This window comes from Falco punctatus, assembly GCF_963210335.1.
Source record: "Falco punctatus genome assembly, chromosome: 4".
Classification (NCBI taxonomy): domain Eukaryota; kingdom Metazoa; phylum Chordata; class Aves; order Falconiformes; family Falconidae; genus Falco; species Falco punctatus.
In genome coordinates, this window is record NC_137583.1 from 22731542 (window position 1) to 22750219 (window position 18678).

The 18678-nt window shown below is 46.0% G+C and overlaps 1 protein-coding gene across 7 annotated transcripts in view; it reads left to right on the forward strand.

The window, feature by feature from the left end:
- The window catches only part of ITPR1 (inositol 1,4,5-trisphosphate receptor type 1), a 201153-nt gene that overhangs the window by 157674 nt on the left and 24801 nt on the right, over positions 1-18678 (forward strand). For all 7 annotated transcript variants that reach the window (XM_080384689.1, XM_080384690.1, XM_080384692.1 and 4 more), the window contains 6 exons: positions 558-722; positions 2351-2546; positions 3881-3982; positions 5666-5805; positions 7130-7295; positions 8078-8238. In XM_080384689.1, coding sequence (XP_080240815.1) covers positions 558-722; positions 2351-2546; positions 3881-3982; positions 5666-5805; positions 7130-7295; positions 8078-8238 — 930 coding nt within the window. The remainder of the gene's footprint in view (positions 1-557; positions 723-2350; positions 2547-3880; positions 3983-5665; positions 5806-7129; positions 7296-8077; positions 8239-18678) is intronic.

Sequence of the window (18678 nt, forward strand, 5' to 3'; positions counted from 1 at the left end):
CGGGCGCTGCGTGGGGATGTGCCTTCTCAAAGCCCTGGCCTTCGTTACGAAGCGCCCAGCTTTCCAGAGCATCATTTAATAGCGCTCCTCGTCTTCAGATAGCACCGTGTGCCGCAGTCAGAGCGGCATTGCGCGGGCAGCGGTGGGTGGCAGTGGGACCTGTCGCACTGAGCAGGTGCCAGGCCAGCTGAAGGCGGCTCTCCCTCGGCGCTGGTGGTGGGTGCTGTGCAGGAGGGCTGCTGGGGGCACCAGCCCAGCACCAGTTGCCGAAGGAAGCTGCAGCACTTGTTCCCAGCAAGCAGCAGGGAGCAATTCAGGAACATAAGGGTTGTTGTAGGCTGGGGAGTTACTTGACTGCAGAAAGTGTCATGCTTACAACAGGGGTGGTCTGGTTTTGGCCGACGTGTAAAATGCTGCCATGTGACAAGACGGTTCAGCACCGTTGTTGATGCCAACATGGAGCAGAGTTATCTCCAGCTTTGAAAAAATTGCCTTTTTTTTTTTTTTTTTTCTGAAAGCCACATGTTGTAACTCATTTATGGTTCATCTTCCCTTAGGTTTGTAACAAAATCATTTTTCTGATGAGTTTTGTGGGTAACTGTGGAACCTTCACTAGAGGATACAAGGCAATGATCATGGATGTAGAGTTTCTTTATCACCTGCTGTACCTGCTGATTTGCGCTCTGGGGCTCTTCGTACATGAATTCTTTTACAGTTTGTTGGTAGGTATTCACTCAGAACGTTTTTCTGTCTGTGTGTTTGTTAAGCCCCATCTGGGGCATTTCTAGATGCATCCCCCCCCCCGCTGGCTTTGTGGCTTGCCGCTGGGAAGTGTTGCACAGGCGCTCAGGGGCTGCGCGCTGGAGGCTTTGCTTGGGAGATGTTACAGTGGGAGGCCGCGGGACTCCCGGCACATCTCCTCTTTGTACGGGCAAACAGGCTTTTTTGTTTTTAAGGTGTTTAAGGTTAAATCTAGTTAGAATTGCTCATTACAGTAAATTTGTATGTGGTTGCAATGAAGGTATTTAACATTTCCCTGTGTATGTTAGTCCTTTTCTTATACTTTAAGGTGTATGTTTTCTAGGTTAGATGTATCGCTAGTGACCCTGCTCTGACATCCAAGATAATAAAACAATTTAAAATGTCATGACTAAGTAATATCAATACCTGGTGAAAGTTTAAGCCTTAAGGTTGTAAAAGCTTTTACATGAGAAAAAAAAAATAATGGAAAAATCTAGTCATACGAATGCTAGCTGAACAGTGGGCACTCTGGAGTCACCGTGCTGTGAGAGGCGCACGCTCCTCGAAGATGGTTTGCCGTGTTGTCGGTGACTGTCCCACAGTGCCCGTGCCTTTGGAGCAGTCGGTTGGCTTTGGGGTGTCTCCTTAGCTGTAGCTAGACTCCAGGCTCCACCTGACTGACGCGGACGGCTGGCATACATGTTTTTTTCTGTTTGGAGTGGAATTCATCTTGTGCAGCACAATGCTTCTAAGAATAAGCACTGAGGGAGTATATCTAGTGTTGGCAGAGAAAATGTGTTGTTTTTAAAGCACACCTTACATCCCGTTCAGAACGCTCTCTTCTGGCCCCTTTGTTCAATGCTCGCTACACCCTCTGGTACCTGCATTGGTTATTTTCTGGGTTCATGTAGGTCCAGTTTAACAAGTACAGGTTCTCTCATTGTCAGCCAGCACAGCCAGCAACCTGCCTGGGCTGTGTCGGTGAACTGTCACAGCCCCAGAGGACTGAAAAATGAAGGAAACATCTGTAAAGAAAATTAAACAAAGAATTTGGAGTAAAAAAATAGTGCTTCTTTAATTATACATTCAATAAACTAAGACTTAAAGGAAATAGCTAATTGCATTTTGAAATTAGTTCTTTTGAGCTCATGGCAGGGCAGTTGGCACTATAAAAAAGACACAGCAGTACATGTTGGCAGCTTTGTTTCAAGCCCGTGCTCTGTACCTAGCACTTAAGCAAGAGTACCTGCCCTCACCCCAGGCAGGGGCTCCTTCCCTGGCTGCTGCTGAGGACTGGGGTCCGTGAGGTGTAGATGAAGAGGAGGATACAGCTGCCTCCATTCTTCTTTCCAAGCGCGTGGCACAAGACTGGTACGGTGGAGGTGAGGGTCCCCATGTCCCTCGCCTCCTGCTGTATTTTTCTTTGCTAATACGTTAGGATAATGGTAAGCGCAGGGAGGGCTGGGGGAAAGGTGCTTTAAATGCTTTTCAGAACATCAGATTTGTATTGTTAACATGCTGCCCCACGTTACGCCGACACGCAGATGCCACCAGTGGTGTTTGAAGTACGTGTGAGAAGCAGCCTTTGCTGTTGTTTGTTGTCCCCCAGCTCTTTGACTTGGTGTACCGGGAGGAGACCTTGCTGAACGTCATCAAGAGCGTCACTCGCAACGGGCGTTCCATCATCCTGACTGCCGTTCTCGCACTCATCTTGGTCTACCTGTTCTCCATAGTGGGGTACCTGTTCTTCAAAGATGACTTCATCCTGGAAGTAGACAAGCTCCCTAACGAAACGTTATTGCCAGGTTAGTGCCGGCAACTCATTTCACCCGTTTCTGTTGAAGAAAGTAATGGGCTTTTGCTCCCTGGGGCATGCTGCGAGACTTGCTGATCGCCAGCCTGATTTGACAACTTCTTTCTTAGGAAGGGCACATTTAAATAGAAAATAAAATTTAAAAAAATATTAAAAAAAAAAAAAATATTTCTGCAAATGGATAGCCCAGTGTTTTCACAAAATGCTTCGATGTGCTGCAGCATGAGGAGGGATGGGGAAGGGAAACCCTGGGGATGGCACTTGGGCTCTTCTGCACACGGCTGAGATTTCTCCCCTCTCTGTTTGCAAAACCAGTTGAGAATATCTAATTCAGCTACACCTACTCCCTCCCCCAGGTTAATTAGAAGCAGTCTTTAGGTAGGCCATTGTGGAGAAGGCTCTGTGCTGGGAGAATTCAGTTCTGCCTTGGTTTGCCAGATACTGAATGCTTGTATTGGCTTTTAATGGTGCGGTTCACTTTTAGTATAAAAAAAAAATCAATATTTTACCTGAAGTAACAGAGTGAATATAAATGAAGGACATTAAAGACATGCTTCTGTGAAGTAGAGGTTTATCTCTCTGGTGTTACGGACTGTATTAACCTGCCTCAAATACTTGCTACAGTTTGAACTCCCCAGCAGAATTCTCTGTGCTGGCCTCGGGTTGCCTATTGTAAGTCGGGGGGCGGGGCGGGGGGGTGTGTGTGTGTGCACCCCGCAGCATCCAGCAGCTAACTCTGTGCGTGGGGAGCACAGAAAAGAAATTTGTAAGAGGGGTTTGGGTTTTGTCTTGTTCGGTTTTTTCTTTCTCTGACACTTGAGCTATTCAGACAAGTATTACTTGACATTCCCACTATTTTTTTCTTAATTTCACTGCCAGTTCTGTGAGAGACCCAAAACTCACTGACCCCGTTATTTCACGTTTTCATGCAGCTGGAGAAATGCCAGAAATATATTCCTGTGTGGCACAGGTTTATTTTGATACTTGCAAGGCATTGAAAAGCAAGTTTTCAAGGCACCTTGAAAATTGACCGTGCGCTAGAGCATAGTATTTTTGGAACAATTTCCATTACTCTCAACTTTGGAGCTGATGCAAAATAAATGCACAACTGTGGTCTCCAGTTCATAAAAATGAAAATTATTTTATGTTTCAGTTTAAAATTGCTGAATGTGTAAATCAGAAAGTGCTGTGCCCTTCTAAACTCTAGGATAATATACTGTTCTAAATCTGCCTAGTAATTTTTCACTGCATGTGATGAAGTACCTTAATATCTATCTGAGAAGTAACGTTAAACTATGCGTTTGATTCATCGCCTTCTGTTCTTAGATCGCACAGAACCAGGTGAGACCATGACGGGAGAGTTTCTCTATTCTGATGTATGCAAAGCAGGTAGCAGTGAAAACTGTTCTTCAATCATTCCTTCAGACCGTGAGTATCTGCTGTTGAATTTGTAACTTGCACCCTGAGTTTCCACGCTTTCTCTAGTTAAGCACCTTAAATTAAAAAAACCAACAACAATGTCTTAAAAAAATCCTATGTAATAAATTTGGGAACAAAGCTTTTGTGAGAATGTCAAACCTAAAATTGGATTCATTTCTGCCAGTGGCATAAATAACATTTGTTACATGAAGTGATTAAACTAGAGAAACTTAGAACTAAACCATACTTTGTTAAAACACTGTCATACTCTTTAATGTTCTACATCAATTTGAGAAGGAAGTGATGCAGTTTACCTCTTTGCAAAGTTTATTATTTTAAAACATTAGGCTATTAAGTGTGATCTCAGAGGATAATACCCTGTGAAATATGGAGCAGAACATTGTTTATTGTCAGCATTATTCTATCTAGCTAACCAGGAAAATTGTTTTTAATATCGTGGCAGGAAGTACTCAATGGATTAAAGCAGACAGGGTAGGTTCAGGGGGTTTTGAGATCAAAAAAGTGCATGTGAGATACTACTTGTAGCATAATCACCAGCCTCAGATTGGGTATTGAAGTATTTCAGTTTTATTTTTTAGAAAATGTAATTCTCAGAGATTTATGATGCTGGCTGTGAGAGCCAGACAGAACCACACTATTTCGCTTAGAAGCGGAGCTCTTACATGGTCAAACGTCTCAAAGGTCATTAATGGCCACCAGCCCCTGCTCGCAAGTGGAGATGGATGGTTCGGCTTTGCTTAAGTGTCCTCTTTGATAATCTAAGATTCAGCATTGATACAAGAATAGCTGGTTTAGCTCTAGGAGGAGCGTGCTGCTTTGTCTTTATACACTCTGGCTGCGGAAGGGAAAACTTGAGAGAAGGTTTTATATTGTAAATAGTCAACCTGATATCAGGGTCTTACATGGCCAGGGATATTAATGATGCCCAAATCCTCGGCCATTTCTCTACCATCTTGGGCTTTGGCTATTTCTGGATTGCATGGGGAATTTGGGGTTTCTGAGGCTGTCTGTGGGAAGGTGGGATCTGCTCATGAGCATTTTTATGATGAAATAAAAGTCATGAGGCTTTTAATGGGTACTGGGAGAGTATATAAGATTAGGTAATTAATTCTAGCAGTTCTGCAACTGAAACAGTGAAGTTGGAGGCTTCAGCCAAACGAAGGGAGGGTCAAAAAAAGTGTGTTACTTTTTTAGTAAAATGCCGTTTCCATAAGCAGTGATATTTTAGCCATTTGAAAAATACAAGTCGAAGTTGCCATTTTGAGTGCAGCCCAAAGGCTGTGCAATCTGTTAGGCACCAAGGGAGAGTGTAAGAGGCAACACTTTGTCCTCTGAGCTGTCAAAAAGCTATGATTCTGTATAAACAGGCATCTGGTGATCTGAGCGATGCATGCGAACAGAAATGGAAAGAGAGATTTAACCAAGTCAAAGACAGCAGTTGAAGCACAAGAGGGAACCGTGCTGGTGGGGAGAGGAGGGCAGGCTGGAGCCGGAGCAGAGACCGGCTCCGCTGGTCGGCTCTTGCAAGAGCCGAGGAGGTTTGTAGCGCTGGCTGGAAAGCTGGCAGTTTTTGCAAAGCGAAGAGTGAGCATAACCAACAGAGAATGGAGAGAATTATTTAAAACTGATCTTCTTGCCTTTGAAACGTGTCTTTGCTTGCTGTGTTAACAGAACTGATTGCTGAAGAAATGGAGGAAGAGAATAAAGAGCATACGTGCGAGACGTTACTGATGTGCATTGTTACTGTACTGAGTCATGGGCTCAGGAGTGGGGGTGGAGTAGGTGATGTGCTCAGGAAACCATCCAAAGAGGTAAATTATCACTGAATGGGGGCGGAAGAGTGATAACCATGTAGGGCTGGGGATCTAGTTCTGCTGGGGAGCATGTGTACACACTCCCTTGAAACAGATGTAGGATGCACCGTGACTGGAAGGGACCCCTCTTTCTCTGTGCGGGACAGTTAAATCTCTGTAGTATCAGATTAAAGAACAGCCCGTTCAAAGAAGCTTCTGCCCATCCTTTTTTTTAGGGCACTTTTAGCTTGAGGGCTGTCTCGAACGGGGCCCAAAAGAACAGAAACGGGTCAGCCAACAGCCCCTGCTTCGGGAGTTCAGGATCTGAAGAAATAAGTACAAGCTAGTGAAAGAGTAGCATGAGTAGCAGAATGAAAATGCTGTGGCAGCTGATCCCATTGTAGTGGAGTGATTTCTGTGGGGAGCATCCCCAGGGAAAGGCAAGATCTGTAAAACAGGGAATGGATGAGAGGACAGGGACCAAGATGGGTTGGAGCCAGGACTGTGGGCAGTGGAGAAGGATGGTGTTTGGAGCCACCATCAGAGAGCAAGGACTGGTCAAAGCAGCAGGAATTTTTCACAATACTCAAAGCTGCCCGCGTAGCTGCTGCTTTGGCTGTTTGTGCCCGTCTGAGTCTCAGGCTGTCACTCTCCACAGCCCTTAGGGGCCAAAGGACCAGTCGCGCTCAGAGCAAATGCTTTTCTGTATTATCTGCAATTTCAAAGTGTTTTCTAATATTTAGCCTTATTTTCAGCTTACAATGGTTTAGAAATTATGTAGTTCTTAATGAACGCTTGGCACCCGACTGGCAGGACGATTCTGAGAACAAGGGTTGGGCATCTGGGTGTTCAGGGCTGCAATAGATACGTAACGGGTGCTGGGGAGCCCAGCTTGATGTCCACATACACGGTCGTTAGCATAAATGAAGTGGCTACTATTAAATTCCACTAAAAGGCTTTATGGTTAACACTGGTACTATATTGATATCTAGGCGGGTTAGTGTAAGGATATAGTCTGGATGGGCTTGCAGGGCAGGGGTGAGGAGGGAACAAATGTCAGTGTGTGTGACAGAGAAAAGGACAGACTTGGCCACAGTAAGCAGAAAGAGGGGCTCTGGAGAGGTGGCATGCTGGTAACTGGCTAATTCGGCTTCTCTTTCAGTAATCTTGCATTTTAGTTTCACTTAATGTTTTCAGTCGTAAGTTATCGCCTGAGGGCATGAGAAATGGAGACTGGGAGGGGTTGGGGGGCAGCATACTCTTGCTGAACTGAGAAAGGCATGTTAAGGGTTGGAAGTTGCATGTATTTGGGTTGTTAATAATTAAAATATGTATCTTGCAGGAACCTCTCTTTGCTGCTAGAGTGATATACGATCTGTTATTCTTCTTCATGGTCATCATTATTGTCCTTAACCTGATTTTTGGTGTGATCATTGACACTTTTGCTGATTTAAGGAGTGAAAAACAGAAGAAAGAAGAAATTTTAAAAACTACTTGCTTTATTTGTGGTAAGTGCAGAAATATAGTGAAGACAAAGGGGTTACTCTGTCAGAGATAGCTGCAGACTCGCAGGAAACAGGAGTCTTGAATTACTGACTGTTCCTACCTTGCGTTCCTCAGCTGGTTGATATTCTTGGGTACCATGTGCAGAGGAGCTTGGCAGCAGGAGGAGATGGGGAATGCGTGCTCAGTGTGCTGTTTTTCCTCGAACCTTTGGGTTCTGTTTCTCCTGTGCTTCAAAGAATAGTTTCCTATTGGAAAGGGAGAGATTTTTATAAGCAGTTGGTTTTTTTCCAAGGGTGCGGAGTGCTGAGTAGTGCTTGTGAAAGTTCCCATCAGTAGATGGGGAATTACGCTGCCGAGTCTTCAAGGCCGGTGCAGTTAAGTGACATGGCCACGCAGAAGTTGTGTAACACACAGACTGACAGAAGTAACCTTTGGGAATTTGCGGCAAAGCAAATGTTGCTTTTGGTATCATTTTGCCTAAAAATAGGAGATGCGTTATGAAATCTGATAAACTGATTGCATACAAGGTAGCTACCTTTTTTTAACCAGAAGTTTTCTGTTACATGTAATAAGCATGAGCAGTATTTGCTATGCTTTCTTTCCTCTTCTGACTACCTTGGGGGCATTTGTTAGGGAGTTTATCCCTGTTATCCAGCGTTCATTTAAGAATGATTGCAGCTGTTAAGAACCACAGCAGACTGCAGAAACAAGTTTTGTTCTTAGAGCTCATCTGCTTAGTTCCCATTTGTAAATACTAAAGGTTATACATTTGTCGTTCTTGTAGGTTTGGAAAGAGATAAGTTTGATAACAAGACAGTCACATTTGAAGAGCACATTAAAGAAGAGCACAATATGTGGCATTATTTGTGCTTTATTGTGTTAGTGAAAGTAAAAGATTCAACAGAATATACAGGACCAGAAAGTTACGTGGCAGAAATGATCAAGGTGAGTGCAGAGTTTTACTTCCCCCCACATACCCCCCTTCTAGATTAGACCACTAATTGGTAAATATAGTACTCTTTTTTTTTTTTTTTTTTTTTTTTTTTTCAAGCAAAAACTTGGAGTAAGACTTTTTTTCTATAGCAATAGCCTTAATCCGATGTGCTTCCTTTTAGAAGCATCTTCTAAAGATAATATACTTAAGATGGACTTGGCAAGGCAACTCGATAAAAGACATTGTGTTGATGGCAGCACAGTGCAGCGTGCTGCGAACGGGTGGTGCAGGCAGGGGCACTCGTGGGAGCTGATGTGCTGCAGCACTGCAGTCACACGGCGATCTGCATCTGCGTACCTGCAGCTTCTCAGCCTCTGAACCACTCACCGTGTACGCTGGAGTAGGTGGCGGTGAGCGCTGATGGCTAGGTGGTAGGCTCCCTGGGTTTAAATCAGGTGAAGAGAAGCTATTCAGTTTTGAAAACTGATGTTTAAGGGACTATTTTCAAGCTGGTGGAAGTGTCTGAAGTGTAACAAACAGGTTATAACCTGTTCCAGTATAAATATCTTCAACTCACTTGTAGGATTTGTTTTCTCACAATTTTAGCTTATTATTGGAAAAAACTAAAATTGATATCTGCTCAATTGCAAGGCCTCTTAATGAGAGAATTAACAGCCTCATCTCTGCCCAGCTGCAGGCTCAGAGCTCCTGGAATTAGATCCCAAACCCCAATTAGTAATTTGTGTGTCTTCTGGGTGGTTAGCAAAAGCTGTTTCTGGTTTATAACATTTCAGTTAGTTATTTCTTTATTTGCCTTCAGACAGATAAATAGCAGAATACGTTTCTCACTTGTCTGTGGCTTCTTGTGCTGCAGAGGTACAACCTTCCTTTAAGCGGGCAATTTGTCATGGCCCAGTCAGCGTGTAAATCCCACCAAGATCTCTTAGAGGTTAAACAAGTTACTTTGGGGTCACTACAGTGTATGTTCTAGTTCTGGATTTCTGCCTCTGTAATGAGGGCTTAAAGAAATCTTGTGAGCAGTCACCTGATAGAGGATTAGCACAGTGAGATAACTAAGTACATCACTGCTGCTTTCTAGTCTGACCGATTATATTGCTCCCTTTATTTATCCCACAGCAGCAAGTATTACTTTGGGGGAAAGCACTGTACTCTTTAAAATGTTTCTTCTTGTAAAAGGCCATGTTGTGTTGTGTTAAAATTAGCTTTTAAAAAAAAAATCAATTAACGAACAACTTATTACCAAATTATTATTTCAGTTTAACAGTTCAAATTAGATAAGAACACAAAAACTAGTCACAGAATGTTTGCAATGAACCAATAAACACAAAACCTGGAGAACTTTCATCAGAATTACCATTCATAGAGGTGTCAGCAAGAGCTAATTACTATGTGTTGAATGGGAATATGGATAAATTATGCAGAGACCGAGTGTCTCATGCAGATGCGATTTTATATAACTATATGCTCTAGGTAGAAGCTTGGAGTGTGTCTTGTAGTTGGTGTTTTTTTGCATTTCATGAGCCAGTTTTAAATTGAGAACTAACAGCAGGGTCTCGCTGCAATGCTTTTGAAAGCGTGGTGCAGCCGTATGAGCCGTGGAATAGGAAGTAAATTTGCTTTGCACACCAGTGGTCTGCCACAAGCTGGCACAGGCGTGACTGGGGCAGCTCCGGCTGCTGCTGCCCTGGCACCATGGCTCCCAGCAGCGTGTTGCAGTTGACGTATTCCTTAGGACTGATCTGGCAACGCTTACTCTGGAAATCAGAAGCGATTTCTTTCCATCATCCCTTAACATTAAAAACATTCTTCTCTGCCCTAGAAAATCTGAGTGCAAAACATGATGAATATATTTCTCTACCAGATCTGTTTTAAATACTCATGTAAGAGTCAGAAAATCCTTTTTTTCTGCCGAAGATGTATCTAGGAGTAACCTGGGGCATGGTCCATCTTTTATTCCAGCTTTCTGTCTCATCCCATGAATCTAGAAGGATGGTCAAAAGGAAAGCCTTAAATATGTCAGTGGTTCCAAAGATTGAGACTGACCCGCTGGAGGTGGTGGTTTATTTCGTATTTGTACAGAGGGTGGATGGGAACCTGTGGTTGCTTCATGTCTGCAGCTACCAGGTTCTCCTGGGAAGCCTACTTATGGCATGGTTAGATTGAAAAGGGATTTTCTCCCCACATTTTCAGACTGAAGGTGGCAGTCTAACATCTTTGATAATGACGAAGATGGGGCATCTCTTTTCCATGGGCTGTTTATGTGGTACCATTGTTCAACTGCAATTTGTATCCTTTTTTAGTAGTTGAGGGTAGGAAGCATAATGTGCTCCCCATCATAGTGTGGTGACAGAATACACCTCAAATACACTTCACCCTTGCTCTGACTTCCAACAGAGTATCTTTAGAAAACTCTTGGATTTCTGCCTTTTTTTTTTTTTCCCAAAAAATTCCCTCTGCCGTTTAGTATTTGTGGGTTGTTCCAACACCACAAAACATTAAAAAAAAACCCAATAAAAAAGAACAAATAAAAAATTGAGGACACTAAAATTATATCCACCATCAGTGTGTGAGTTGCATCCAGTGTGGCTTGTAACAGTGCTTTAAAGATATTTTTAAGCACTGTGGTATCAAAAGAATCCTGGACAATTTCACTTATGGTGGTTAGTGAATATTCAGAAGCTTTAAGAGTGATCTTGAATTTTCATGTTTTCTTGTCTAAAAATAATGTGTGTAGAAAGGCAATTTTGAGGATATCCACTGTACTGGGGATGGCAGAGCTGAATCTTGCCCATAAATTCATCTTGTACGCTGCAGGAATCTGACCCGGCATAAAAAGAAATTGTAGCCTTGAAAATCAATGATTAACTACATTTCTTTAGTGAATTTTGTATTTCATCGTGGATAGAAGCTCATTAAGCTGAAACACAGCATGCAGAAAGAAGTCAACAGTTAAGCCTGGAAACAGTGTTTAGGGCTTAGAAGTATTTTGAACACTGTAAGCCTGATCAAAATAAGAATTAAAAACCCCCAGTGATCTGACAGAATAAAATCTAATCCACCGTGCTGTTCGCACTGATTTGTAACGATAACTTCCATGACGTTTTTCGGACAGGAGTGTGGGTCTGCTGTGCCTGTGATCCCCGCCGGGCTGTGTTCACGCTCCCCGTGTGCTGCGGCGGGGAAGCCAGGGCTTGTCAGGCAGTGGTCTTGTAGCTACACGTCCCGGCTCCTGATAGGAGTCCTGGAAGTCATCGCCAGCTTTTCCCCCTGTAAATAGGGGTGATGCTCCTGTCAGTAAGGTGAGCGTGCCTGCTACCATATATGACGTAAAACTTGGGCTATCTTAAGAATCTTTGCTGGGAATTGCTAGAGCAGTGCAAGGGGAGGAATGGGAGTGCTGGTTCTGTTTGATGTAGAAGCTGAGCTCACTCCACAGCCGGGCTGCTGCGGTGACTCACCCGCTGTCCTGAAGTCCTTACCAGCACTGGCGAGGCTGATAACCTCATGGATCTTGGGAGGTGACAGACAACGGAAGCTTAGCATGAAGCAGCTCCCCTTCCAAAGGCATTCTTGAGCTGCCTCCTAGTATCTATTTAACATCACAGGTGGTACTGTAGGATGTGAGAAAACATCTAGCGGTAATAGCAATGGTCTTTAATTCTTGGTGTGTATGAAACCCTCCTGATGACCTAACTTCTGCTCATCTGGCTAAATCACTGCAGATGTGCACTTAAGATAGTCAGGCTTCAAGATGGATCAATGCGTTTTGAAAAGTGTTTATCTGGGAAGTATGCTAATGGTGCTGCAGAGCTGGTAGTCTGGTGCCTCCTGCCTTTCCCAGGAACAAAGGCGTAAGGTTCAGCTGCTGTGTGGCTTTGTAGTCACCAGGGAAGATCAGGTGATGTCTGAATAATACCATGTGTGTAGGAGGTGGGGGGACCCACTTATCGTGTTGGCCAGACATTGACATCCACACCCAAATGACTAATGTGAACTCGGTGCAACTCCCTGTAGATTAGTACATTTAAATTTCTTATCTACCCACCCTGTCTTGAGAATTTCTTCTTAAGTTTTCTGCATTTGCCTGCAGTTACTGCGGCAGCCTCCTTAGCAGCAGCCCCATCAGTACAGCTGTCACTTGAGTCTTGGCAAAGGTCTGCTATGCACAGCTGTTTGCAGGCATTTATAATACGTAAAAATGCTTAGTCTGAAGCTCAATACATACATAGAAAACCACATACACGCTTCGCTTTTGTGCACATTCATAAGCTGTTGTGCATGCAGCTGCAGTGCGCTGTCACTTGCACAGACTCGTACTTGCATGTGCAACTACGCACACCCTGACCTGGGGATCTGCATGTACAGCTTGTCATCGGTGTCCGATCGGTGTGGGGGAGAGTCACATGGCTCTGAGTCTTTGTGTGCTCGCACATGTGCGTATTAAAAAATAAAAGCTTGTTTGGGAAAGTTTTTAGCACAAACCTTCCTAATTACCTCTTGCAGTTTCCACAGATTTTTAATCTACTGTTGCACCAAGCAGGATACGTGTCATTAACCTTTATTACAAAAGCGAGGCAGAGAGGTGTAAGGGATTGCCCACGCTCCCATGTCCGGATCGAGAGCACTGAGTCTTGAGCCTTCAACTGGATTGTGTTGGCATTTTAAATGAACCATTTATAAATAGGAGTGATGGTGCAGATATCCTTAAAAGAATTTGGAATGGAAATGAAGGCTAAAGATTTCCTCTTGCACCCTAGTTAACGCTATGTACAAAATCGGAGAATTAAATATATCGTTGGGCTTTTTTCTTTTTGTCTTGAGCTATCTGCTATAGTGTAATTGGAAAGTATTTTTTGTTACTGTTTTGTGTGTCCAGTGTAGCCTGTAACTTCTGCCAAGACGTAGCCTCCTAGTAAGCGAAGGCAAGGTATCATCAGTGCCAGGCTGTTAAAATTACACTCTCACAGAAGTGCAAGTTCAACTTGAAACCTCTCCTGAGGAGCCGAACACGCAGCCACGATTGTTGCTGTGCTCTGAAACTCAGCGGGGGTGTGTGATTCACAGCCCGCACAAGGCTCAGGTGACGGTGACTTTGAAGGGTTACTGTGTCTCCGGGCTCTGCATCAAATATAGTTTGGTGGGAGATGGCCAGGGCTGGGTTAGAACTGCAGCACCTATGGGAATGACAAGTGGCAGACCACGATATTTCAAACCCAAAGCAATTTAAAGGGGGCTTAATGATTCCAGCACTGGTGAAAGACGTGTACAGCTGAAATTACAGTCTGAGAAAGCATTAGAAACCTTTTTTTACATATTTTTGTGTATTTCATTTCACGTGTATTTTCATTTGTAATTTGTGCCTGAAAATTATGTACTTTGGGGCAAAATCGACTCTGAAAGATTTGTCGGATCAATAGTTACGGAAACAATTGCAGACGCAGAAGGGAGCAGCCTGTACAAATAGCTTGCATGCAGTGGCTTGATTATAGACGAGGAACTGGGGGTTCAGGGTTTCCAGTCCCAGTGACGCTGGGTGCCAGCCGGGAGGACGACTGAGGTCAGGATCTGAACCGGGAGCCGATAGCACTTAATTTAGTGGTATCTTCCCAAGAAGCTGCATCTTGAGATACCTTACTGGAATTAGCCAATATAATTACAGGGTTAAACAATAAATAATAGCAGAGGGATAGAAAAGCCAAGAGGTGTTTTTGGCAGAAGGCCCTTGGCGGCTGGAAACACTGTGTCATAGGCACGGGTCCTGAGTTTTGCATTTAGATAGGGAAGCAACCCGTTCCACCCTTGAAATCGGCGTTAAGGTGCAAACCAGAAACTGCACGGGGAGAAACGGTTGGCCAACCTCCCCTTTCCCATGCAGTGTTGGTGTGCTCTGTCCTCCGGAGCTGTGCAAGCTGGTGTGCCCTGCAGCGTGCTGCAGCAGAACCACCCTCCTGTTGCTGGTGTTAACCTTACACGGCCGAGTTCTTGGTTTTCCCTGGTAGAATCCACCTGGGCAGGCATCTGTGCTGGGAATATCAGGCTAGCGTCCTCACTGATGAGTCCAAAGGTGTCACTTTGGCTGAGCGCATACAGAAAAAAGGCCTGGGGTCGATGGAAACAGGAGTAATGTTGGTGGAAGGGTTTGTTTGCACAACGTGTTGGGGTGCGGGTGGATCCCAAAGCAGCCTGCAGGCTGGGCGCCGCGTCCTCGCTGCTGGGGTCTGGGAGAGAGGGGGAAGGCTTCCAGCTGGAAACCACCAAGGGTGACACTGGGGAAAATAAACTGCTCGGTCTGCAGCTCTGACCAGGACAAAAAAGCCCTGTGTGGCTGCGTGTGCCGAGGAGGTGGCCCGGGGCTGGGGCGATGTGGCCATCCCCTGAGTCATTGGTGCCGCCTCCAGCCTGGCAGTGCCCATGACCCCGTGCCACGGGGTGGTCCACAGGCTGCCCCGGCCACGCCAGGTGCATTGCACAAGAGGAGGTGGGTGACTGCAGCCATGGCCACCGGCAGCTCTTTGTTCAGCCTTTGCATGCTTAATTGTTTTGTCCTGCCCAACTGATCGTGGTTTAACGCATCCCACTTAAAATGTGGGTCCAAACAGCCCGAAGTAGGTTGCTGCAGAGAGGTGGCACTGTCCCTTCTGCAGGGGTAGGGGGATGGCCTGCAGGGATTCCCACCAGGGCCATCTGCCTTGGTCACACTGAGCTGCGTGGTGCTTGGTGGGGTAACTTCACTGCTGGTAAACAAAACGCTGGCTTTGTACAAGCCACCCACAGCATCACAGGGGTGTACAGGGGGGATCATTTCACACAGGGACACGGTCATCTTCCACCTCCGGAAATGGCGTCTGTCTCCCAGGTTCCCTGCTCGGCACTAGTGTAAAAGCCACTTGGGTATTTTGTCTGTGGCAACAGTGAAAAAGGAGGTTTTTATACCATTAACCTTATCTCAGCAGCCTCCTGTTTAAAGACAGTGGTGCACATGAGGAATTGAAAATAATCTTGGCGTGGAGCGGGGGCACGGTCGGGTGCTGTTTGTGTGGAAGAAGTGGTGGTGAGTCCTTGGCAGGAGAGGGAGAACCTGACGTGGGGCTTTTTCCAGGAAGCAAAAGAAAGAGCCAAGAGGAGTTTCATCTCACCACAAGCAAACAAAAAACCCGAATTTTCAAAGCGCTTCACAAAGCTGTTTATCAGCTGTATGGGTATGATTTTTAACGACACGTGACAGAAACTGAAATTCGCGGCCGCCGCCTTCCCCTGCTAAATGATGGTTGTTGGGCAGCCTTCCGACAGCAGGCTGTAGGGGTTTATTGTGGTGAGTGCTGGGTTAGCCCTTCAGCACCCCGTGGGTATTAGGCCAGGGGTAGCTGAATAAAGGGAGACCCAGCAGAGGAGCGGTGACTTCCTCGGGCCGGCCGTAGGTGAGGACAAGCCCCGGTCCCTGCCATTAGCAGCCGGCTCCTGCGTGAGGAGCGGGGCTAATGCACCTCTTGGCACGGCTCGCGCCGAGGTTGCCTCAGAAACTTTTCTTAGAATAAACTCTTCGGCAGAAGCAGGGAGGAGCGGGTGCTTCTCAGAATGAATTGCATCTGCATCATGCAGCGCTGCTTCCTCTTCTTCAAATTTCCAGTCGTGGATGGTCAGCGTCGCCCCCATGTCTGAGATTTAATGATATTTACTTTACAAGAGGGACTTTTCCAACTTTACCTAGAAAAGAGCTAACCCGAAACCCAGCACTTGTGGTTAGCCAGCATCCGTCAGTGGCTTTAGTCAGTTCGTCTGTTGAAGCAGAGGAAGCTGCGACTGTGACGGGAAGAGGGAGCTGACTGCACACCAGGATCCCGGTGCCTGCGCTGGCAGGAGGACCACAGCAGACAGCGCGTAACTGCATTGGCATGGAGGTGCCAGCAGCCGAGCAGGGCGCACGGCAGGACCAGGGACAGGCAGGGAAAAAGGGATCCAGGCGGGACCCTTTCCCTTTGCGGCTCACTTAGTGCCTCTCGAAAACTACTGAAACCCCAGTGAAAGATGGAAGGCTGTGTCTTTAAAGGCAGCCCGGTGTTCAGCTAAAGTTCAGCAGAAACTAGATCATCAAGATATAAATCTTTTATTCACCCTTGAATAGAGGCGCTCTGCAGAGCAGCGCTGCTGGCAGGCGCGGGGCCGGGAGCCGGGCTGGTGCCGCACGCCAGCCCAGCGGGCTCAGCAGCGACTGACCTTTCTGCATTCCTGCTTATTTCCGTTTTCACCATCTCTGCTTGAGGCATCATTATTTATTTATTGAAAAGAAAACACACACACACAGCATGGGCAGGGGCAGTTGTTGTGGCAGAAATCTGCATTTCAGCAAGCTGGTCACATCCAGGCTTTCCAGCTTCTCTCTGCGGTGCCGGTGGCGTTTGCAGGAACAGGCTGAAGGTTTCCCATGCAAAGGGGTTGCAAAATAATGTGTGTGCAGAGGAGGAAGAGGTGTGCCGCTGTGTGCTGGCAGCATCCCTGCTGCCCTCTCCGGAGAGTCCCAGCAGTCACCATAGCTCAGCCAGCACGGTGCATGTTGTACCTGCCTCAAAGCAGTTTTAGCTGCACGTCTGTCCCCACGGCTCCTCACCTCGAGGTGTTCGCCCAGGCTGTTTAGGGGCACATCCCCTTATTTCTTGCAGGGTGGCAGCTGCATGCTTCCAGCTGAACTTTGGGTTTGAGTCGTGCCAATAATCCACGTGAAACCTGACCGGGAGCATGGCTTGGGGCCAGCCCAACACTGTGGCTTGGCAAAGTGATGCCGAGGTCCAGGTCCGAGGTCTCTGCACAGAAAGTTTCCAGGTGCCCCCATTAACTCTTTCACAGATGGATCGGGATTTAGTAGGGGTGTTGCCAGTTCCAGGCTCAAAAGTGAATCCCTGCCCTCACAGCTCAGGAGACCACCCGGGGGGCTGTGAGTCTTGTCTCCTTTTCCCTAGCCTTCTCCTTTCTCAGCTTGCAGAGTTCACACGGAGCATTTTTGGTTTTCATCTTTGACCATTGCCATGAGAACTAGAGAGGCACTTTGTTGTTTTTTCAAGTGAAAGCCAAGATTTCCCGTACTCAAGTGACTTCAAGGGCTGGGGCTTTCAGAAAACCAGTGAGTATGAAAGAAGCTGTCAGTGCTGTAGTGGTTGCTGGTTCGATGCTCTTGCCATCCGAGACTGCTCGTCACCTTCCCTGCCTGTAACAATCAAGTTGCAGCCTCATCAGCTGCTACTGCATTTGCTTATATTGCAGAGTAACCTTAGAAAACATTTGGGATATTAATAAAATGTTGCAGGTAGGGAAAGGTTGGTGTTTCTAGGTACCACTCCCCTTGTCCCCTGCATCCTTCCCAAGGACGGGACCTGGGAGCACTCTGGGGATGGGCTCGGGAAGCTGGCCTCTTTGGGAGCAAGTAAAGTGACTGTTTCTGCAGCTGGTAAGGAGGTGGGCAGGAGCTTCAGGGCTCTGCATCTGCCCAGAAGCCTCAGGACATGGACCTGAGGGTCCAGGAAAACCTGCGGATATAAATTGTATTTTAGTTTAATTTGCCTTGTCCTTGAAGCCCTCTCACTTGAAGGAGAGCAGGGAAGGGACTAGCAGTTGGTTTAGTTTGTCTTCCCTGGGTGGGTGGGGAGGGGAAATACTTTTTTGGGGAGGCACTGGACCTGAGCACAAGTGGCGAGCCCACCCCTCTTCCCTAATGAGGGTTTTACTATGACTGGAAGAAGACAGTGAAATGTTCCCTGTTACTGCTATTAAATCTTAATTGTGGGACTGTCATTTCCTAAAGTCCAAAATATTTTGGCACTTGTCTTGATAAAGGCTTATTTTTTTTGTACATATATTTTTTTTTTATTAGCAGAAACCATCTGCCCTGTAAACAGAGATCAGGAGAAAAAAGCCTTCCTGGCAGTTTTGCATCATGTGGGAATCCTGTGGTGCGCTGCATGGGAAAGGGCCTGCTTTCTGCCTTTTAATCTCAGCAATAGTAAACTCCGAGCAGATCAGAAAGCAACTAATTTAAGATGATGAGTCTTGGCATTGCATCTGAATTGCAGAAAGGACGCAGCTGTGACTCTCTGTAGAGGTGCACACCCCTGATTTAAGCAGGATGGGTGCTCCTGGGAACAAGGGAGCATGGCGGGGGGGAGCAGGTTCAAGAGATTTAGGCAGGGAGTGGCAAAAAGCCAAGGAGAGCATGCAGCGCCATGAAAATAAGCCGTGAGTTTGAGAGAGCGCCCAGTGAAGAGCCTGGGCTGTGAAGCGGGGTGAACTTTGGTCACCGTTAATTAGTGATGTTGATCAATCTTTGGTTCGGGATGCTGTTAATCCAGTAGCCTGTTACCTTTTCATTTGGTTTGTTAAAAAAAATCCTACCAGTTGTTGCAGTGTCACCTATGAGGGTGCACACATCCTTATCTCATCCA